This window comes from Eptesicus fuscus, chromosome 17 (assembly GCF_027574615.1).
Source record: "Eptesicus fuscus isolate TK198812 chromosome 17, DD_ASM_mEF_20220401, whole genome shotgun sequence".
Classification (NCBI taxonomy): domain Eukaryota; kingdom Metazoa; phylum Chordata; class Mammalia; order Chiroptera; family Vespertilionidae; genus Eptesicus; species Eptesicus fuscus.
In genome coordinates, this window is record NC_072489.1 from 40744752 (window position 1) to 40767488 (window position 22737).

At 51.3% G+C, this 22737-nt stretch overlaps 1 protein-coding gene and 1 long non-coding RNA gene across 3 annotated transcripts; one reads left to right on the top strand and one right to left on the bottom strand.

The window, feature by feature from the left end:
* Positions 1–91: 91 nt before the first annotated feature.
* GOLGA7B (golgin A7 family member B) lies at positions 92–21287 on the top strand. Of its 2 annotated transcripts, none has more exons than XM_008144154.3 (6): positions 92–154; positions 8652–8943; positions 15679–15804; positions 18357–18509; positions 18593–18694; positions 21079–21287. In XM_008144154.3, exons 2-6 carry the CDS (start codon positions 8932–8934, stop codon positions 21190–21192), a joined length of 507 nt encoding a protein of 168 aa, XP_008142376.1. In that variant the 5' UTR covers positions 92–154; positions 8652–8931; the 3' UTR covers positions 21193–21287. The 2 variants fall into 2 exon arrangements, with proteins under 2 accessions (XP_008142376.1, XP_054585002.1); XM_054729027.1 differs by having other exon boundaries at positions 141–163.
* On the bottom strand, positions 13120–14365 carry LOC114232469 (uncharacterized). Its single transcript, XR_008558747.1, has 3 exons — positions 14317–14365; positions 13461–13587; positions 13120–13252 (listed from the first exon to the last, which is right to left on the bottom strand). It is a non-coding gene; the product is annotated as an uncharacterized LOC114232469 (long non-coding RNA).
* Positions 21288–22737: the final 1450 nt, after the last annotated feature.

A 22737-nucleotide genomic window follows, 5' to 3' on the forward strand; every position in this document is an offset into this window, starting at 1 on the left:
AAGCAGGGATAGATGACCCAGAGGCAGGGAATGGTGAAGTAGCTCACAGAACTCTGAAGACTATGGAAACATTCCAATCGTGGAACCTGCCCTGTGACCTTGCCAGTGGTCAGGAATTTCAAAAGCTCTATAGGAGGTTACCACTCAGAGCACGGTAAGATAGGTAAGATAAAGGCCGTAAGAAAGGCGCCTACAAGACCTTGTGTCGGGAATGGGATGGTTCAAGAAAGGGTTCCCGGGACTGATGGGTTGTGAGATATGCCTCTGGAAGGTGGGCGGGCTCAGGACGGCATTCTCTCCTTCCCACCAGTGACCAGTGCCTATTGCCGAGGCCTTGGCCAATGGCCTCTGGCTCTCATGGTGGCTGTTACCCCTGGAGGAAGCACCTGGGCCTCTCCTTCCACAGCAGGAGCTGTCCTGGGAGAGGGGGGTTGACAAAGGCCATTTCCTCAGCATTCATTTCCTACCCAGCTACTTTCCTTCCAAGGCAATTGGACCAACTTGTCCAAGGCCAGTAAGTCTGAACTGAGGTCTTTATTATAGTGCCTCTCCCACTGTCCAGAAAAATGGTGTATCTTCTATACAATAAATTTTTTATTTATATACATTCCTTCCCATAGAACAAATCAGATGTAAAATGATTGGTTTTAACACCACTCAAAGGAACTCTGCTTCTTTCTCTCCCTTTTCCAGAGAGTTTTGCTTTAATTCAACAAATATTTATTGAGCCAGACATTATTCTAGACATTTGGGATCCATCAGTGAACATAACAAAGCTCCCCGCTCGAGCTTCCAATGTAGCAGGCAAGACAAGCGGGAGACATAATAAGTGACATTGTTTGCCAGAAAACGTGGTGATTGCTATAGAAAAAGAACAAGAAGGGGAAGTAAACAGAGAAGTTCGCTTTTCCCAGGAGCCAGCCTACTTTAGGGGGAAGAAGGATGGGGAGAATGAGAGGGAAGGAAGAACTAGGAAGGGCTGCTGTTTTTCTTTATAAGCCCTTGTTCCTGGTTGGAATTTCAAACTAATTTCATGTATTACTTGGATAAAAATTAAATTCAAACAGTGCTGTAAACTATAAGGGGAGGGGAGGGTGGCAGGGTGAGCTCAGTTCTTCTCTGTCCTTACAGAAAACAGGGCAAGGTTTCTAAAGTTAAAAAGTCAAGAAATAGAACTACACACATATCATTAGCGATGTGAAGAAAACTATCGGAAGAATTTAAAGCAGAAACAGCCAACAGAGTGAAAAGGCGTTTCTCCTAGGGGAAAGATGACTAAAGGTAGGAAGGCGTAGGTCAGAGTAGGCAGGGGACTCTTGTGTTTTATTGTAAGCCTTTTAGTATGTTTCTAAAATCATAGGCGTGTGTTACTTTGATGATTAAACAAAAACACATTCTACTGAACCCTAGGGAGCCCCTGGGGGGCGTGTCTCGGGGCTTTTGTAGGGAGTGAGGGGGTGGAAGAGCAGGTAAGTTCTGCCTCCCTTCCTCCAAATCCACTTTCTTTTATTTGTTTTATATATCTGACCTTCATGCAAGATTTTGTTTGAACAAAGGGTTCTGCAGGTGAAATTGGTTTGAACTCCATGTTCCCTTTTGGCTCTCATAATTAATGATGCTTTATAAGCACCTATTACCCTTTATGCCCATGCCTATGTATACTTTCTCAAAGAATTTCCATCTTTTAATCAGCAGCCGTGGGGTTTCCCCCCAGTTGGCTATGGTTTGAAGTGACTGGGGTGATTGTGCCAGTTTGTGTGGTATGGAAGTGAGACCCTGCAGTCAATCATTTGACGATTGTTACTCTGGAGCCACTGTTAGAACACGGGCCTATGCCTTTGGGCACTCTCCCTGGCATCCAGCACAGTGGCTGTTGGAATGACAGGCAGGTTTTTGGCTAAGAGTTCCCTGTTGTCATCCCAGTATCTGCAGTTTCTCCTGGGGTGGCTGTGCATTCTTATAGAAACTTGCCTCCCACTCCACTTCCTCTAGGGCAGTGGTTCTCAACCTTCCTAATGCCGCGACCCTTTAATACAGTTCCTCATGTTGTGGTGACCCCCAACCATAAAATTATTTTCTTTGCTACTTCATAACTGTAATTTTGCTACTGTTAATGAATCGTAATGTAAATATCTGTGTTTTCCGATGGTCTTAGGCGACCCTGCTAGCGGTTCTCAACCTGTGGGTCGCGAGAACCGCTGCTGTAGAGCCTAAGACCATCGGAAACACAGATATTTACATTACGATTCATTAACAGTAGCAAAATTACAGTTATGAAGTAGCAAGGAAAATAATTTTATGGTTGGGGGTCACCACAACATGAGGAACTGTATTAAAGGGTCGTGGCATTAGAAAGGTTGAGAACCACTGCTCTAAGGAGAGAGAGAGAGAGAGAGGCAAACAGACTATGAATAAAGTTAAGAAAGGGAGGCAGCCCCCCCCCCCCCATAGCTTACCTCCTAGTGACTCCACGTCCAGACATGTGCCATGGTCTGCTGCTCTGATACTGTTTTTCAGGGTGGGTTCCCTTCATTCATGTTTCTGGGGCCTTTGCAATCATCCCTATTGCTGCCCGGCAGCTGCTTTCTTGAGTCTGAGGTTCCGGAGGTTCTGCGTTTCCAGGCAATTTTCATGCCTTCTTGGCTATGCGCGCCTGTTTCTTTATCGGCTGTCTGGGTACATGACACTAGTCCTTGAAGTTCAAGCTCAAACATGAGGCAGTTGTAAAACCTTTTCAGAAAAGAATCCCAACTCTGAGGCAACTATTTCCACCTTAGCACGTACCGCAGCGCCTGGGCATCGCCCGATTGTATTGTGTTACCCTTGGGGAGCTGGAAACACCCCGTGGTCATCTTTCTGACCGGCATACAGTAGGTGCTCACTGAGCTGGAAGCATGTCTGCTGATCTTTTCTCTGTGTTGGGAAATCTTGCTGGGCCTGAAAGAAATGTCACTGTGGGAAGATCTCCAGCAAGTCCTCTCCATAAATCTTTTCCTGTTTTCCTCTTGAAAGGCCAGATTTGGAAAAGTCAGGTAACATCCAGACAAAGTTCCCATGCTTGGAGGGACTCTGTCCAGGGAGGGAGCCTTATTGCCACTGTTTTATAGATGAGAGAGAACTCTGAGGCTCAGAGAGATTGAGCCTTGTATTCACATAGTGAATAGCAGAGCGAGAGTTTGCAACCCATGTCATCTGACTCCAGAGACACTGTTTCCCACCACACGCTTCCTCCTAGTCCCCGCAATGTGCTCTGAGGAGACACCATGTAACTTTCCAGACCGCAGTTTTCCCCTCAAGCACTCATGCACTTGTTTTCCTTCCAGACCCAAGTGCTGAGAATGTCCCTGGCTCCCTGCTTTTTCTCCATTTCCCTGAGATTTGCTGGATCTCTTCCTGTCTTTTCTGCAGTTTGCAGGAATTCATTTCTCTCTCATCTCTTTCTAGATATCATGATTTCCAAATCCTTCCCTTGGTTTCTTCCTCTGGCTGTGGTCCTTTTTGGGGGTGGTTGTGGTGGTGGTGGTGGAGACTTTCCAAGGCAGCCGTAGATCGGAGAATGATAACGGTGAATTCATTAGTGGATCTTCTTTGATGTTACTTTGTAGGCGAGCTCATTGATTTATGACAAAAACATCAAAGAGCTAGGCTCTTGCACAGGACTGGTTGGTTCCAAGGTGGCTGGGTAATAATGATTAGTCAGATTAAATCTCAACATCTCCTGCCTAAAAAGTTCAAGTCCCAATGACTGGAGTGTGGGAACATTCCATCCAGCAGCATCTCACCACAGCCTTGAGTCAGCACAGTATGAAACTCTCGCCACCCCAAATGTGGGCCTTGCTGCATGGCCTCTACATTGATGCCTCCAAGCCTTGAGGTCTGTTGAGATTGTTATAATAGCCCTGGAGGCAATGTGGGGGTAAAAAGCTGTTAAAGTCTCTCTCCAGTCTGGGGAGCTGGATATTAAAAGGGATCATCATCCTTTTGTTTGTTTGTTTGTTTTTGTTAATCCTTACCCGAGGATATCTCCCATCGATGTTAGGAGAGAGTGGAAGGGAAGGGGAGAGACAGAGAGCAACCTCAGTGTAAGAGACACATCTCCCACACATTGGGCCTGCAACTGAGAACCTGGGATCCTTCTGTACAAGGGCTGACGCTCCACCCACTGAGCCAAACTGACTGGGGAGGATCATTCATTCTTGTGAGGATCATCTCAAGGTTCTCTCTAGAGTCTTAGGCTTGTAATTTCAATTACAAGCAGGAGGACTCTCTTTGGGTGACACAGGAAAGTGCCAGCGCATGCCTGGCACATAGCAAACTTTCCATATATGACGGCTGAATGTACTTATTGATGAAGGTCATGAGGCATGAAGTCTCTGACTAGTTGAAGTGGAGGAAAAAGTAGAGCTTACGTCTTTGCTTATACTACACAACATCCTAACTCACATCTCTGGCCGTCTATTCTGCTTCTACCATGATGGGAAAATTTTCTGTGCTCCTCTACAAAGCCATCCCCTCCTTGTTTGCCCTGGATTCCATTAACTGCTGACATATTAAGGGCTTGATTCTGCAATTAACCTTCTCTTTTTGAACCATCCATGTCTCCCTCTATACTACCAGTAGATTATTCCTATCAGCATACAAACAAGCTCTGATGTCTCCCATCTTAAAGAGCCTGCCTCGCTTCTCCTTCTCCCTCAAGCCGCTATGCTACTTTTTGCTCCTTTTACAGCAAAATGTCTCTGAAGTGTTGTCTACACTCAGTATTTCTGCATCCTCTTCTTCATTCTGATCCAAACCTACCTTAATTAGGATCTCATCCTGTCTACCCACTAAACCAGCTCTTATCAAGCTCACCAGTGACCTTGTTGCTGCTATAGTCCGAAAAGGGGCCACATACTAAACCCGACAAGCTCAGGGAAAGCCACGTGGCAGCCTTACAAACTCAGAGATGGAAAGGAACCACATCGTGTGGTCTGAAAGTAAAACTCCCTAATGAAAAGCAGGTCATGGTGGGTGGGTAGTCTCGTCGACCTAGGCCTGTAGCTTTCTCGAAAAAGGTCAATCTTTGTTTTTGAAATTGTCACTTGTCTTTGTGCATCTAAGATAACATACCTCTGAAACGTCAGAGTAATTGTCTTTTCCAGACCCTCGAAGACACAGCACAAGATGACAAGAGAGCACATTGTTATCTTGTTGCCCACATACCATCTCTATGTGCTGTAAGTTAACCATCCTGTGCCCACCAGTGGAAAAGAAATATGTGTCTCTCCACTTTGCTTTTTATCCAGTCTCAGAGATTTCCCTGCTTTGCTTTCTCCTGCCTCCTTAATCTACCACCAATGAATTCCATGTAATCCTTCTTAGGTTTCATCCTTTGATTCTATGTATTAAATAAACTGCAAAACTGCCATTCTCCAGAGCACTTTTTCCCCAATCAGTTTGTCTTCCCAACCTGTAAGTAACGAAGTGCCCAGGATCAGTTCTTGGACTAATTTCCTAGCTATACCCACTCTTTAGATGATCTCATTGAGTCCCATGGTTTTAAATATCATTCACATACTGATGACGCCTGAAGTTGTATTTCCAACCCTCTACCTCTCCCCTGAACCTCAACTGCCTACTCTACTTAGATGTATAACATGCATACCAAACGTCAAACCCAAATCAGCTAAACACATCCAAAACTCCGTATTCTCCATCCGTACTCAGCCCTTTGTCTTCCCTGCTCAAATTTTCAGTGGCTCAGATTTCAAAACTTGGAATCATTATAGACCCTCTTTTATACAACACCCCCAATCTTTCCACAGATCCTGTCAGCTTTTCATTCAAATTATATCTAGAGTATGGTTGCTTCTCACCACCTCCACCCTAGTCCAAGCCACCACCATATCTGGCCTGGATGATGCTATCAGTCTCCTAATTGGTCTCACTGCTTCCATCCTTGCCTTCCCCAACACTAGTATCCAGAGTAATCTTTTAAGAAACTGCAATTAGATAAGGCCTTGCCTCCACTTTAAATCTTCTAAGGCTTGCCACCTCACTTGCTGAATGAAATCCTAAGACCTTATCAGAGCCGACAAGCCCTCTAAGACCTGGTTTCAGCTACCTTTGTGATCTCAGCTCCCACCTCTCCTCCCCTTTCCCACACACCAGTCTAGATGCTGGTTTCCCTGATTGTCTTTGAAGATGCTAAACCCATTCCTGCCTCAGGGCCCTGGCACTCTGTCCTCTAGTCCTGATCACTCTTCCCTCTGTATCTGCAGGGTGAGTTCTCTCACTTCCTTCAGGCCTCACCACATTTCACCTTCTCAGAAAGAGCTGTGGCTGTTCTTTCAAAAAGAACCCCTCCTCTGCATACACATACTCTCTCTCATTACTGTGCTTTATTTTTCTTCCTACCAATGATCATGCCTAGACATATTTTATACTATTGCTAATGTGTTATTGATTGTTAACCACATTAATATGTAAGTTCAAAAGAACAGAGTCTTTGTGCATTTAGCCATCGTTATATCCCAAGCTCCTAGAAGAGTGTCCGACAAACCTATGTTGAATGAATGGATTTACTGAATAAACTCATCTAGGTCTCTTGTCATCAGGTGAAGAGAGTGGTTTCCAGACATTGTCTAATTAATGTGATCAAAATCAAGTGTGAGGAACCGGGAGCGTTATACGTAGAGATCATCAGATTATGCATTTATTTAGTACCAGTGACCACCATGGGATTCACAGTTATTTTCAGGGTGTTCCTTGATGTTAACTCATTCGTCAAATTCTAAGGCAGAACAAAAACACCTGCCTGTAACTGCTTTGGCATGTCACTTATCCTCGGGGACTCGGTGTGTTCACCTGTGAAATAGGCAGTGGGAGACGTGGTTACTGCTCGGCTAGTTTATGGTCTACAAGGCGCTGGAGGGAGGCAGTACCACCACACAGGCCCTGGAGCTTGACTGCCCATCTTTGAAGCTTGCCTCCATTCCTCACAAGCCACATGACTTTGGGCAACTTACTCAGTCTCCTCCTTTGTAAAGTGGGAATAAGAAAAGAATATTAAGTCACTTAATTATTTATTGTTAAATAATTAATAATTCAATAGTTTTTTAATTCAAATAATAATTGTGAGGATTACATATGTGGTAATACATGTAAAGTACATAGCATATGGTCTGGCACATAGTAAGTGCTCAATACATGTTAGCTATTAAAAATGAAAAGTTCTGGGGGAAGTTTTGAGGGGATCATTGCTGTGAATGTGTTTTAGGAGCAATAAGCTAGGATATTAGATGATACGAAATCTTTAAAGGTGTGTTAGTAATGTTGTGATTGTGTAGGAGAATGCCCTTATTCTTAGGAGACACATGGTGAAGTACTTAAGAATAAATAATGTCAGTCACTTTCTAGTAATCTAGTAGAACGTACCTCCATGTTCCTATACATGTCTATTCAGCAAATATGGTGCGATGTTCACAACTATTGGAGCTAGATAGACAGTACAGCTTATCGTATTATTCTTTCAGCTTCCCTGTATGTTTGAAAATTTCAAAACACAAGGTTGAAGGGAGAAATAAAACCACTAGAAGTAGTCTAGCTAAGTCCCACACGTTTTACAGAAATACACTCAGATGGGAAGCATTTGCCTCGGGTCACACAGCTGGTGAGGCCCGAGTCAGAGCCCAGTTCTCCTTCGTTTGCTGCTCTTGACCCTCAGGCAGCAGCGAGCAGCAGAGGAACGGGCCCAGCTTCCCCTCAGAGAGACAAGGAGTAGCATGGGTGGGTAAAAAGGCACCTGTGTCGGCGTTTCCTTTTTGTTCATGAAGCCAATAGCTCACCTGGTTGGAAAGTGTGATGTCGAAAATGCGAAGGCAACCACGGAGCCAGACCTGCCATCCTTGGAGAGTGGGCCTACCAGTTTGGCACCACCAGCTTGTGGTTTCTGAGTGGCGGGTGTGTGTGTGTGTGTAAACTCTGGGGGTTCAGGGGCCAGAGGAAAGCGGGGCGGGGCCAGGGCCAGGAAGAGTGGCAGGAACAGACTGGCTTCAATGCTGGAGCTCCTTGAAAAAAAGGGACCAGGGTATCAGGGGAGGAAACTCGGGAACGTATTTAAAGAAAAGAAATGATTCTCTGCGGCATGCAGTATCCTCCGCTAGCTAATAGGGTTCACGGCAGGGAAAAGGAGAGAAAGGGGGAAGAGGGAGGGGAGCACAGAGAAGGAACCGGAAAGGAAGAAGAAAAATATACAGGAGAGGCAGCCTGGACCACAGAGGGGGAGGGCTGGAGAGGAAAGGGTGGAGGAAAGGAAGGGAGCCGCGGACGAACGAGCCGAGGACCCTCAGCCTCTGCAAGTGGAGTGCCTTGCCCCAGAACTGTCCTGCCTCTCTCTCCTCCGTGTCTGCCGGTCCCGGGAGGCCTGAGCGAGCGCGGAGCTCCAGGCGCTTTCCTAGGGGGAAGGGCAGGAGAGGCGGAGCCTCCGCGCCGGGGCGGGAGCCGAGCCGCTGGCCGCGGGCGGGACTCCTCTCCGGCGGGCGGGCGCCGGAGCCTGGGGGCCGCCGCTTCCCCCTCCCGGTCGGCGGAGGCGCCTGCCCCCTCCTCCCCCCGCCGTCCCCACTCGCACCCCCGCCGCTGTCAAACCTAAACCCAGCCGTTGCCTGCAGGAGCCGCAGCAGCCGGCGGGCCGGCGAGGAATAGCCTGGGGCGCGGCCTCGCCTCGCCTCGCCCGCATCAGCACCGCGGACAGCACAGCGGCCAGACCCAGGACCCAGGAGCCCGCGGGGCCACCTGCCCACCGGCGCCCGGGACCCCGGCGCCCGCGTCAGCACCACGGACAGCGCCCAGGACCCCATTGCGCCGCCGCCAGCCCACCTGCGGACGGCGCCGCGGACAGCCGCCTTGCCCAACCCCTCAGTCGGCTCGAGCGGTCAGCACCCCCGGAACATGGCCACCGAGGTAGGGGGGCGAGCACATGGCAGTGCCCGACTGCTGCGGGAACAGATCCCCTCTAGGGGCGTGCTGGGCGGGAAAGGAGGCGGGGGGGGGTGGGGGGTGGGAGGGGGGTGAGGTGGGGTGAGGTGGTTTCCAGGGTCGGTGGGGGCGGCAGGGGTGGATGGCGCAGTGGCAGAGTGGAAGGAAGAGCGGGGCTCAGCTCACCCCTGGCTCGTCAGTCTGCCCCATTTGAGTCCCGGAGCTGTCCGTGCCACTTGTTGGCACCGGCGCCAGGGCTGCTCCAGCACTTCAGCTGGGGGGTTCCCCTTCCCCTGGACTGCAAGTCCCGAAACCGCTTCGCTACCCTAGAGGGTTGGAAATGAGCCCAGGAGAGGGAATGCGGCTGGGTGCTGTTGCTATGCGGTGCAGCCATCCAGCTTCTGAGCCAATAAAACCTGGCTAAGGCATGGCAGACCTACCTCCACATCAGCATTTCCTTCAGAGGCCAGAGGAAGACAAGGAATCTCCAAGCCAGAACCCCAAATGGTTGGTGTTAATGAGCTGCCCTTGCTCGCTTTTTTCTCCACACTGGAGTTTCCTGTACCACGGTGTCCACCTTTCTCCTGTGTCTGATGGGAGGAGCTTGCCTTCCTCGAGGTGTGCCTATAGGTGTGTTACTTTCAAGGGACTTGAAAGTTGAACCAAGGGAACCTGTTGGCTGAGGTCAGAATCCATGTGCAATGCTTAAGAGGTCAGGAATGACCTCCTCTACCCCTCATTTCATCAGGGAAATGGGGCTCTTTATGTTCCCACTTAGTAAGTGGTGGAGGTAACCCGTAGAGAAGGGGAGGGTCTGCTTGAAACTCACACAGCATGTCAGCAGTAGAGCTGCAAGTTTCTTTCTTTGGATTTTTGGAGTGGAACCCAGGACACCCCGTTCCGACGTTGACTTCTTTTGTGGTGTTTTCCCCATTTCCGACACAGCTGGGGACCTAAGCCAAGGGGACAGCAGAAGCTTTTGAATGGCTCTGTGCGGTGCCTCTGGGCATCCTGGTGAGCAGCCTGACATCAATACTAAGTGTCATTGTTATTCTGCTGTTGTCACCACCACAGAACCAGTGCAGTTGCTCAGCATCACTCCGGTTTCCGACCAGGCTCAGGCTTCGCTAGAGGAGCTTGCCCCCAGGACCCTGTGAGGGGCAAGCCCTGAGCAGGCCCACGGAGCTTGATTTCTAGGGCGGAGCGATGCAGGATGCTCAGAAGGTGCCGCAGACACCGGGAAGAGCAGGAAGGACAGGAGACATGGCCAAGGAGCAGGTCACCTTCCAGACAGGGCTGTCAGACTGCAGCGGAGGCTGCAGGTGTTAGGCAGGAGGGAAACTTCAGCCACACGGGCACCATTGGGCCGGGGGCGTGGGCAGAGGAGACAGGTGCACCTGTGATGCCATCTGACAGATTCCAAGAGGCCCACCTGCCCCAGCTTCTCTTCCTCTCAGGTCTAAGCTTCCCAGACTCCAAACAGCAGGCTCACGTCTCTAGGTCGAGGCACTCTTTCCAAGAGGCTGCTGGTAGGCATGTGTGACTCTCCCCATCACACTTCTTGAGTCTAGCACGTCCCTGTGTTCAAAGCACTATCACATGCATGCTTTCCTTTGAGTCTTAGAGCAACCCTGTGAAGTGGGCAAGAATGGTGTTATTATTCCCAATTAACTGGATGAGACAGTGGAGACTCAGCAGCTTGCCTGGTCCCTGTGAAGGAGCCAAGGAAGGCATCATTATCTCATTTTACAGATGATGCAACTGGAGAGCTGAGACTTACTCAGGAAAATATGGCTAAAAATCAGCAGGGCCAGGACTAGAACTTGAGTCTTCTGCCTCCCTGGCCAGTGGATTTTTGGCTGTATCCAGGTGTATCAATTGGCCAGCCTTGTTGCCCAATAGAGAGGTGGGCACTAGGGGGTCTTGACGTGAAGCTTTGATGGGTGCAAAGGAGTTCCGGAATGAATGACCGGAGTGTGGGAACCGGTCTGGCTGGGTCAGCTGGAGGGCAGAGGGACAGAGGAATGCTCGGAAGGGAGGGGGAGCGGAGGGCAAACATGGCTCATTGCCCAGCTTTGCCTTGGGTGGACTCTGATGGAGCACCGAGGGAGGAAGCCTGCGCCCTGCCAAGGCACAGGACGCGCACATTATCTGGGCTGCAGAGTGAGTCATCCTCCCCAGGCTGTTTTTAACGTGAGGAATGAGTGAAGATCACCAGGAAAAACCTGTTGGGAGAAGGAAACCTCATGCCAACCTCCTGTGGCCATTCCCTTAGGATTCTGAAGGGGGCGTCTTTGGCTCCAGCAGAAGGTTCTTTGAGGGGAAGAGAAGGGAAAGAGAGAGAAGGAGGGAGGAAAATAGAGAGGGAGGGAGAGGACAGTGAGGAAGAGCAAGTTAGAGAGAGGCGTAAGAAAGATGGGCTGTCCCTGGATCCCTGGAAGGAAGGCATGGGAACAGGACCCTCTTGCTCCCTAATTTCTGTTTAGGAGTCAGCTTTACGGGAGGGGTGTGTGTAAGGAACGCAGAGGAGGGAGACGCCTCCTGAGTGATACACTGACCTCATTTGGAAACTGAGCCCGTATCCTGAGCGACAAATCTCTGTGAATGTGTGTCACTGGGAGCAGGGACTGCCCAGGTGGCCCGGGCAGCTAGGAAATGCCTGGCTGAAAGGGGCTTCACCAAGAGGTGGAGTTTGGCTCCTGGTTTAAAATGTGTCCAAGTAGCACTGCCCAAGGTTTGATCTCTGAGGCATGGAATTAACGACCAGCGGACAATGGGCTGAGCTTGGGCTCTGCTGCCGTCTGAGACGCAGGGAGGCCTTGTGCCCAGGTTTCCATCCTGAGGCCCCACTTGGCTGCCTGTGACTCATGGTCCTCACTCCCCCACAGCCTGGCCAGGGAGCACGATGTTGGCTCATCAGCTGCATTTCCTGATTCCGGAGTTGAGTCTCAAAAGCATCCTCAGCATTAGCTGTTTTTTAATGAGGATAGAGAGGTGGGCCAGAAGGGGCCTCCGGTGTGTCTAGGGCAGCCCAGGCCTGGGAGTGCTTATTTGTACTCCGTGCTTGCTCCTTCCCACCTCCACCAGGTTGACTCGATTGGGAACAGTGATGGGAGAGAGGGGAGGGTTGAGGAAGATAAGAAGTGGATGAGAAGCCCAGGTCTCTGGGTCAGTGTCCAGGGGGACTGCCTAGGGGAGACACAGCAGCTGTGACCCCCGGGGAGAGGTGTGTGCATGTTCTGGGACCCTCTTGTGGGGTTTCAGAGCATCACGATCTTGGCTAAAAACCCTGGCCAGCCTCCTGAAAGCTGGCAAGTGGCTGGACACCTGGCTCTTGCTCTGGTCCCAGGGCCCCCTGCCATGGAATGGTGCTGGTTCACAGGTATGCCTTATTTGGTCTGCTTAGTGCGTATAAATGTAAAGCATTTATTTGAGATATTTACAAATCATGCTATTTGCTGTTAAGGATATCTGGATTTATGGCTTTTAAAAATCAGAATCACAACCCAGGCACACCTCACATCAGGTGAGACCTGAGGACTTGAGTTCTCTAATTAGCCACAGTCCCCACCTGGCCCAGTTACATGCTTGGTCCCCGTAAACATTTGCATTCATAATCTCTGACGAGGCGTCTAGAATGTCAGTTGCAACCTCGTCAGTTTCTAGTTGAAGAAGTGGAGGCCTGGAGAAGGAAAGACTTTCTAGATTCATGTGGCCAGGACGAGCACCTGGTTTCCTGCTCCTAGACCAGTGGCCCATCTTTCCATCAGAGCTTTTTGGTATTTCACAACCGAGCCACCAGGGCTGAAGAGGGCTGGGAGACACTGCCTTGCCTTGAATCCTGCTCTTCACCAACTACAGATGAGTGTGTGATGTGTGTGCTTTAAGTAGATCTTGGAAATGAAGGCTCTGCCACATAAAGTATCTGATACTGTCCTCAAGCAACTCCTCAAGACCCCACAAACACTCTCCAGGGAGGGAAGGGGATCCCTGGCCCCCCAAAGCCAGGACAGTGTCCTAAAGCTCAGGATATTGTTAGGGCTGGAAAGGGTGTTGACCCCTCCCACTGTGGCAACTTTGAGAACCTGTGGGTAAAAGCCAAGAGTAAATGGGACTGCATTATGTAAGGTAGCACTCTAAAATCTTAATGGCGTGATACAATAGAAGTTTATTTCCCATCAGGTGTTCCCGATCAGCAAGCAGGTGGATCTCCTCTAGGCTGGGATTCAGGGACTCAAGCTCTTTCCAACTGTGGTTCCACCATCTTCATTTCCACATGAGTCTCCCTTGGTTTCTGTGGAAGGGGAAAGATTGCAGAGGAGTGGCTGGTCTTTATGAGCCAAGCCTATAAATGACATTTATCACTTCCACTCACATTTCATTCAGTCCCATGGCCACACCTAACTAGCTGCAAGGGAGGCTGGGACTTAATTTAGCTGTGTGCCTAGGAGGAAGAAGAGGTGGCTGTGGTCAACAGCTAGCCAGTCCTTGGAGACACATACCTTCCTGGTAGCTCACAGGGCATGTGAATTCAGACAAAGGAGGATGCTGGAGGAGAGGAAGCTGAGCCCATGTCAGAATGGCTGAAGCACTGGTATTTCCTTTTCTTCCCATTTTCACCACATTTTTCTGGAATTGGACCCACTTTAGTCAACCTTCCAATTGGCCCCATACCCCAGTCATGCCCACTTCCTGTGCACCACTCGCAAAGTTGCCAGAATGATCCTTCCGGGGAGGGGAATCCATCCTCAAGATGGACTGGCTCGTGTCAGTGCGTTAGGAAGGTGGAAAAAGGCCACCACCCTTTTCTTTAAAAAATAAAACAGTATAAAACCTTAACCAGCTAGAGCAGACACCATGATGAGTAACTTATTTATATAAGCAAAGCATTCTTTATTTTTCAAAGTCATCATAGGATCCTAGTAGATGTCAAGGAGACATCTCAATGGAAACCTTGATTAGAGGAATCAAGAACTATTAAAACTAGAGGAGTATTTATACATTATTTAATCTAATCCCAATCCTTTGGGATCGCGTCTCTTTTGCAAAACAAGGCTCACCTGGAGTTAGAAGGTCTTAAATAATGGTCAGTCTCTGATTTGTACCTTTCAGGACCTTGATCTACCAATTATCTGCTCCTACTACCATATTGACAATCTTTTTCACGTTACTTATTCTTTCCCCCGCTTTTAAGCAACTCTTTTCCATCTTAAATCCTCCCCTCCAAAAACCCCTCCAGTAATTTTTTTTATCTGATTCTCCTCTATATTATTCCCAGTGTTCTTGTCTGATTTGCAAACCAACTCCATACTTGCTGAAATCTGCCTCCAGTGAAGTCTACTCATTGGAGTAGACTACCTTCTCTGCTATCTTCATTACTTTGCACAAGCTTCTCCCTCTGTCTGGGTTGCCTCTTCCTTCCTATTATTCCCCGCTCCCCTGCCCCTGCCCCTGCCACTGCCACTGCCACTGGTAATTCCCGGCCTTCCTTTATGACTCAACAGGATTCCAGGAAGCCTTTCTGAGTCTGTGCTTCTGGGTAAGAGGTTGCTTCTCCGTAGCATTTATCACAGTCGAATTCATTATATATTTACCTGTCTCCCTCACTGTAGCTCACAGACTGTCTTCTGCTCGGCATCCCTGGAGCCTGGCAATAGTAAGGACTCAATAAATGAAAGCTGAGTGACTGAATGGATTCACTTTAATTACACTAGATGAACTGGTCGTGTGTTCACTCTGCCTTTGGGGCTTGGTCTCCACGTGGCTCTAATGTCTGGCATATTTCACCCAGTGGGTTGCTTGTCTGGGACGTGGATGGGAGGCTGGAAGTGGAAGAAAGAGGCCCTGTTCTTCTGTGGAGTTGAGTCCACTTCCCACAAATGCTTGTCTGTGTCGATGTCAAGTCTGCAGGTGTGGACAGGGGACAGAAGTCACCCCCTCCTTCCTACCAGGGCAAGGAATTGCTCCTATTTCTGGCTTCAGCCCACTTTACCCACAGTTTTCTCTCGGGGCTTGGACATTTGTGGGACTCTCCTTTCCTATGGTGAGAGGTGCTGGACCTGAAATCCACTCATGGTGCTCTCCTCCCCAGGCCATAACTTGACTTGGCCTGAACTCGAATCTCCCTGAGTTCAAGGGCACATCAGGTACCTCTCTGCCCCACACATGCCCTTCTCCCAGACCTGCTGTAAGTTCCACTCAGAGTTTGATACTTCAGTCTTGTTCAGTACTGGGCCCCCTAAGCCAAGGCCTGACAAGTTGTGACCATTTGATGCTTGCTGGATGAATGGAAGTATGGAAGGCCTCACCAGGTGTGTGTGTGTGTGTGTGTGTGTGTGTGTGTAGGGGTAGGGGGGAAGTGAGGGGTGGGAGAGGATTTGGGCCAGCCACCAGGAAGTCTTTCCCTCTATTTAAAATTTGTTTCTGGCTCTGTTGATGGTTCTAGAACCTCTCATTTTGGCTCAGTTTTGGCTCTGCTTCGGCTCTGCTTCAGGCTTTTTCTAGATTTTCCTGGGCTTGCTGGGGGGCATCTCCCGGGGTGAACTCTACAGTCTTGCTTCCCTGTGACCTTCCTGGAGCACATGTAGGGGCCAACTTGTCCCAGTTTCCCAGAAACGTTCCAGAATTTAGCGCTGAAAGACCCACATCCCCAAACGCCCTCCGTCTCGGACAGACCTGGAAGGGTGGTGACCCTGGATGGTCTTCTCTCCGTCTGCTCAGGTGCACAATCTGCAGGAGCTGCGGCGGAGCGCGTCCCTGGCCACCAAGATCTTTATCCAGAGAGACTACAGCGACGGCACCATCTGTCAGTTCCAGACCAAGTTCCCCCCAGAGCTGGACGGCCGGGTAAGGACGTCTGTTTCTAAGCCGGGAACACAGGCCGGGATGGACCTGAGGGGCTTATTCAAGTGTATTTTTTTCCCCAGGATAAAAGTAGTGTCTGACACATCACTGATTCAGCCACTTCACACGGAAGAATTAAAAAACACATTCTTAACACGGTCTTGCTGTCGCCTCATTGAAAGTTAGCACCGGAGAAACCTCAGTTTCTAGTCCAGCAGCTCTCAGATTTCGGTAGCAGGAGAGCCACCGGGAGAGCTAGTTCAATGCAAACTTCCCAGTCCTGGGGGATGGTATCAGGTGTCATCAGAGAGGCCGGCTCCGGTTTTGGACTGGGTTCAGGAATCTCCACTTTTTGGCAGCATTTCTCACCCACATTAGTATTTTCTGGGGAGCCCTCAAAGATCCTGAAGCCCAGGCTGTTCCCCACAGCCCTCCCTGCAGACTCAGCTTCTGTGTTTCTCATGGACCACCGGCCCCTGGCAAGGCATCAGCTCTTTCGGCGGAGTTTTGCTCCTGGTTCTGGGGGGGCGTGTAGCCTCTATCCCAGGCTGCTTCAAACTGCCCTGGGTTTGGGGGAGGGCAGAGGGCAGACCATGACCCTTTCATTCAGCAGCCAGGCAGATCTAAACGGGTTTGGGAAGGTGGGACAGGCCTGGCTTTTGCTGATCTGACCCCCCTAACCAGCTTTTGGGAAGCCATGTGGGTCTCCTTATCTTAGCATGTCTGTTCTTTGGGGTGGGATGACCTTGGGGTAGAGCAGTAGGCCTTAGGTCAGGGGCCAGATGGACAGAACTTTATCTGTGTTCTCTCCAGGTCTGTGTAGGGAAAGTGGCTGAGAACCCCAAAGCTTCTATTTGTGGGAGGTTCCTAACCTGTATGATGGGCAGTTCTGGTTCTGGTGGGGTGAGTGGGGAACAGGGTACTCTGAAGAGTAAAAAAATGGGGTGACAGACTCTTGGACATCTGCTGGGTTTGGAGCATAACCTTCCAATCCAGGTGTCCAGTGCAAGGTGGCACAGTGAGGGGCCAGACTTGGGTCAGAGCGGTGTGACCTTGGATAAGTCCACTCAGCATTCAGCAGGTATTTATGGAGCATCTACTATGAAACAGGCACTGGGGATATAGGAGCAAACTGATGGAGTTTATTTTCTATCAGAAAAAAACAAAACAACAACAAAAAACAAATAAACAAGTAAATATATAGTAGCTCAGGTGATCACAAATACTGGAAAAATAAGGGGGGTGGGCAAGCTGGATGGAGAGAGCTAGAGATAGGGAACCGTCGGGGGTGGCCTGTGGGGTAAGGTGAGACCTGAGGGAAGTAAGGGAGGAGGGGGCAGGGGACAGTGGGGTCTGGTGGGAGAGGTTTGCGGCGGAGTGTTCAGGAAACAGCAGCATGGTGGTCAGTGTGGCTGGCGTGGGGCCGGAGTGAGGAGCAGAGTGGGAGATGGGCTCAGCGGGACCCAGGGCCAGGACTTCCTGGATCTTGCTTGGAAATAGATGGAAGGCTCGGGAAGCTCTTGCTCAGAGCTGTACTGGCTGGGCTGGGGGCAAGGAAACCAGTTGGGAGGCTGGAGGGCCAAGCAGTGCTCCCCTGTGGAAGCGGATGACAGTCCTGCTTCTCTGATAGAAGTATGAGGGTGAAGTGGAAGAGTGCATTAAAAAAGCCGGGCACAGAGGGAGTGCTGAGTAAATGTTAGCTATGATGATCACCGATGAGGGTGGGACAGCTTCCAGTGGTCCAAACACACAGGACTGTCGTGTTCTGCGTGAACTCTTGTCTAGAAGGAAGTGCCCCTTCCTGGGAAGACACTTCTGAGGTCTCACCCAATGCTCTCCTGCCGTTGAAGTCCCTTCCAAACATGGGGAGCCGCTACCCATTAGGTCCTGAGCTCTCACAGCCATCAGAACAGGGGTGGGAAGTGACAGTCACTGGAATTCTTGCCTAATGCATTCACATTTAGGATATTGTAAGAGTTTCCTGTTTCCAAGGGAAGCCAAGTAGGATTTAAAAAAAGAATCTTTATTTATTTGTTTTAAATACTATTTATTTATTTATTTATTTATTTATTTACTGATTTCAGAGAGGAAGGGGGTGAGAGAGAGAGAGATAGAAAAACATCAATGATGAGAGAGAATCATTGATTGGCTGCGTCCTGCTGAGAATCGAGTCTGCAACCCGGGCATGTTCCCTTGACTGGAATCGAACCTGGGACCCTTCAGTCCGCAGACAGACACTCTATCCATTGAGACAAAGCAGCTAGGTCCCAAGTAGCATTTTTATTCCCATTTTATAGATGTGGAAACTGAGGCTAGGGTAGTTAGATCATTAGTCCAAGGTCACATAGCTAGTTGATGGCCAGGTCTGAACCCCAGCTCTCCTGACTTCCAGTCCAGTGCTCTTTCTGCTCCACCGGCGCCTGCAGCCCCTTGGTCTTGCCTGTGTGCTGCCCCCACCCCTGGTGAGGTCCTACTACTCCCCCACTTCAGCTGGTGATGTTCACACCCCAGGGAGGCTGACCTTGGCCTGGCTCTCTGACCCTCTCTCCCTCCAGATTGAGCGACAGCTCTTTGAGGAGACTGTGAAGACCCTCAACGGCTTCTACGCAGAAGCGGAGAAGATCGGGGGCAGCTCCTACCTGGAGGGCTGCCTGGCCTGCGCCACGGCCTACTTCATCTTCCTCTGCATGGAGACCCACTACGAGAAGGTGCTCCCTCCCTGACCACCTTGCACCCCCCTTCCCAGGGCTCCCTGCTGCACCTCATCCTCAATCGGCCCCTCTCCTTGCAGGTTCTCAAGAAGATCACACGCTACATCCAGGAGCAGAATGAGAAGATCTTTGCCCCTCGAGGCCTCCTGCTCACGGACCCCGTTGAGCGTGGGATGAGGGTTGTATCCTTTCTGTCTGTTCTGAGTGTGTGTGTGTGTGTGTGTGTGTGTGTGTGTGTGTGTGTGTGTATGGGGAGCACAGAGCTGCCAACCAGTGGGGTCTGTGGTGAGGCTGCCAGGAAATGGGACCACATTAGGGTTTTTAGGGTGCCCCACATGTCTGGTCACCAACCCTCTCCCTTCACCGTAAGTTATTGGTGCTGTTTGTGAATTTCAGGGTTTGCTTTTATTTTTGAGCTGCATTTACTCAGTGCTTAGTACATGCCAGATAGCAGAGTAAGTGCCTTGAAACTATGGGTCCATGTAATTCTAACAACACCCCTATAATTTGGGTAACTTATTATGTCCCTTTATAGATGAACACACTGAAGTTAAGTCACTGGCTCATGGATTTGAGCCCAGGCCCAGTCTTAACTGCAAGGCTGTACTGCCCCTCAGGGAATATGCAAATCGCCACCTACATTTACATGTTTACAATCTATCTATATAAAAGGCTAATATGCTAAGTGTCCCTCTGCCTGTCTGACTGGTCGCTATGATGCACACTGACCACCAGGGGGCAGATGCTCAATGCAGAAGCTGCCGAGCTGCAGTGACTTGGCAGTGGCAGTTCTCAGGGTGACTCACCCCGAAACCAAAGAGGAGGGAGCCTGATTCCTCGCAGGGCCACGTGATTCCACCTTTGGCCGTGGGTTATGTTGTTGCCGGGGCACTGTCGGCCCCGAATCTGTTTAACTGCACACTTGACTTTGAGTTCCACACCCTGTACGACATGCACTCTGGGACCCCTCAGGTGATGTTGGAGAGCCAGTTTTGGCCCGATCCCTGCAGGCCAGGCCGAGGGACCCCACCTGCTGGAGGGACCCCACTCACTCTGCAGACGCTGGGGAGGGACCACGGAAGGTTGGCTCCAGGGCATGTCTGGCCCGTCTCACCCAGTCCTGCCCCACCGGCCACCTGCTAATTAATTTCCTTTCAATGTGCACAAATCCATGCACGGGGCCACTAGAATCATATACACCTCCTTAATCCCGCATGTCCCCCTTTCACAGATGAGAAAAATGAGGCCGTGGTGGCTGGCTGGCCGAGGGGTGGGTTATAGGTCTGCTCACTCCATCTGGTCAAGTGTGCACACTTCCCTCCCCAGTCATCAGCAGCAAGAATAGAATGGTTAAAAAATAAATTTTAATAGAAAATTGAAAGAGCAAAGAAAACGCAAATACCAGAGTCTCACGTTTACAAAGCCCAGCGAGAGGTGTTTATTACTGAGCCTGCACTACGTGCCAGGTGCCGGGGCATTTTACTTCATTTAAGCCTCACAACAATCCCAAGATTCTATTATTATACCCATTTTACAGACATGAAAACGGACAGGCAACAAATGACTGGTTTAGAGTGAGAGAGGTGGAATTTGAACTCAGGACACTAAAGACCTTCCTTGCACATCTTATCTAATAAAGAGGGAATATGCTAATTGACCCTCATGCCATCGCAAAGATGGCAGCGCCCACAGCCAATAAGGAGGGACTATGCTAATTGACTGTCCCAACCTCAAAGATGGTGGCACCCAAGCCAATAAGGAGGGACTATGCTAATTGACTGTCCCACCCTCAAAGATGGTGGCACCCACAGCCAATAAGGAGGGAATATGCTAATTGACTGCCCTGCCCTCAAAGATGGCGGTGCCCACAGCCAATAAGGAGGGAATATGCTAATTAACTGCCCCACCCTCAAAGATGGCAGCGCCCACAGCCACAAGATGGCAGCGCTCAGTCCCCTCAGCCCTGCTGGGGCACCTGCCTCCAGAGTCCCCAGTCCTCTCAGCCCCCCAGCCACCCAGGGCCTGCCCGAGGCACAGGCAAGCCTCGGATGGTGGCTGTCCAGCTGCCCAGGGCCGCCTGAGGCTCAGGTTACCAGGGCTGGCCGAGGCTTGCGCTGCCGGCAGTGGCAGCAGCAGAGGTGCGATGGGGCATCACCTTCCCCTGATCGCCGGGTTGCCTCCCGCCCCTGAGGGCTCCCGGACTATGAGAGGGGGCAGGCTGGGCTGAGGGACCCACCCCTCCGCTCAAGTGCATGAATTTTCATGCACCGGGCCTCTGGTCCTGTATAATAACACAGCATCCCCGGCACGGGCTGTCCTGGGATTCAGTAACTAGACACTAGAAAGTGAGCTCCTGGTCCTTCTGTGCACCCTCATAGTGCCCGGCCCTGCGAGTCTCCATAACCGAGCTGAGTGTGCCGATGGGCTTGGGGTCTAGCTCCCCAGACTTCAGGTTCTTACTGTCTAGGCAGCAGGGCCAGCTGTGCCTCCTGCTCCCCAGCTGGCCTCCACCAAAGGTTCCTGCCTCCCTGCGGGCAGCCAGCAGCCCTCCTTAACGCGGCCCCAGATCGAGATCTCCATCTATGAGGACCGGTGCAGCAGCGGCAGCTCCAGCAGCGGCAGCAGCAGCAGCGCCAGCGGCAGCAGCAGTGGCGGGGGCGGTGGGGCGGGGTCCCGGTGACTGGCCGAGACTCCCTGCAGGGAGGTGTATGGCCGGACCGAGGGCCTTGCAGACCTGCGGCGGCTGCGCTACCAGAGCACCCGCTTCTGAGTCATTCTGTGGGCCCACCTGCTGCCCAGGGCGGGTGGGAGGGTGACTGGCCAGTGTTGGCTGCAGGCCATCAGCCGCGCACCCTGCCATGGCCCCGGGAAGGACGGTCCTCTTCCTGACCTGGCTCTTCCCCGTAAGGCTGGTCCGGGTCACACGGAGGCTGGGGTGGGGACAACACAATCTGGACAACCCATTTCTTCTGCAGCAACTCTCTCAATGCCCCGGGAGGGCCCAGGTGTGTTCCACAGAGAATTCCCACCCTGCATGATTCCTCACCCCACGTCCCACGTCCCCAGGACACTCTCCCCTGGGGGCCCTGTGCCCCACAGCTGACTCCCCGTGTCTGTGCTTCCTGATGCCACGCCAGGCTTCTGCCTGTCTGTGATCCTGCCTCCACCTAACTTGAGGTCTGGGGAGATGGGAGTGGTCAGACCATGGGCGCCGTGGTGGAGAGCTAGCTGTTCAGTCCCCTTCTGAACTCCTTCAGACCTGTGGCTCCCTGTCCTCCACCCAAAGCCTGAGGCCACGTTGGCCTTGCCAAGAAGCATCCAACTCCCCAGACTCTGTAGGCAGCTGGGTGTTGGTCCTGGGACACAGCCTGGGCTCTGGGAGGGTATGTGGGGACTGGAGAAAGGCTCCATGGAGAGATGCAGCCTTGGGGGCTCGAACCTCCAGAACCGAAGCCAACTTCCCGGGGTTAGAACCCGCGTGTATGTGAGCGTGAGTGGGGGCGCATGGAGGATGAATGTGAGTGCACTCTGTGCGGGAATGCATGTGTGTGTAGGTGTGTGACTGCATGTGAGTGCACCTGTGTGAGTGTGTGTGTGCCCACATGTGAGTGCACGTGTGTGAGTGCACTGTACGTTCCCCCTGGCTGCGAGGCCGATGACTGCCCCTCTCTGCATCCTGTCTTACCTTCCAGTGCGACGGTCTGTGGCTGCTGCTCTGCGTGGGCCCAACCTGTCCCCTGTAAATACATGTCCTCCAGCCCCTGCCCCTGCCCCTGCCCCATGGCTGCTAGCGTGGCTCTTCTTCCAGGCCTTTTCCCTACCTGCAAGGTTCTCCTCACCTTCTGACGCCACTGTGTACATTCTAGCAGAAGGGAAGTTGGGGTTCTAGGAGAGCAGAGCCCACCGGGGGCCTTCCGTGCCCCTGTCCCAGCCCCCCATGACAAGGCAACAGGGCCACAGATGCTGCATGCTCAGCCCGCCCCCGCTTCGGGATTCTCTAAGGCCAAGTGAGGCTTCCTCGGACATTCAAAGGAGCCAGCCACCTGCAGGGGAAAAGGCAAACCTCTTTCTTGAAAGGAAAGAGGGACATCCAGCCCATACGTCCCTGCGGCCAAGGCTCAGGGGTGCCCGTGGGGAGGAAGCTGCCTGTCCTGGTGCCCTGAAGGTGGACACGAGGCTGCCTGCCTCGGGTGGCAGGAGGTGCTAGGAGGAGAGAGGAGAGACC

Excerpts from the sequence above, each read along its gene's own strand:
- GOLGA7B (XM_008144154.3), top strand. Across the intron at positions 15,805-18,356 it reads CCCCAGAGCTGGACGGCCGG|ATTGAGCGACAGCTCTTTGA; the intron begins GTAAGGACGTCT and ends CTCTCCCTCCAG. Across the intron at positions 18,695-21,078 it reads TTGAGCGTGGGATGAGGGTT|ATCGAGATCTCCATCTATGA; the intron begins GTATCCTTTCTG and ends ACGCGGCCCCAG.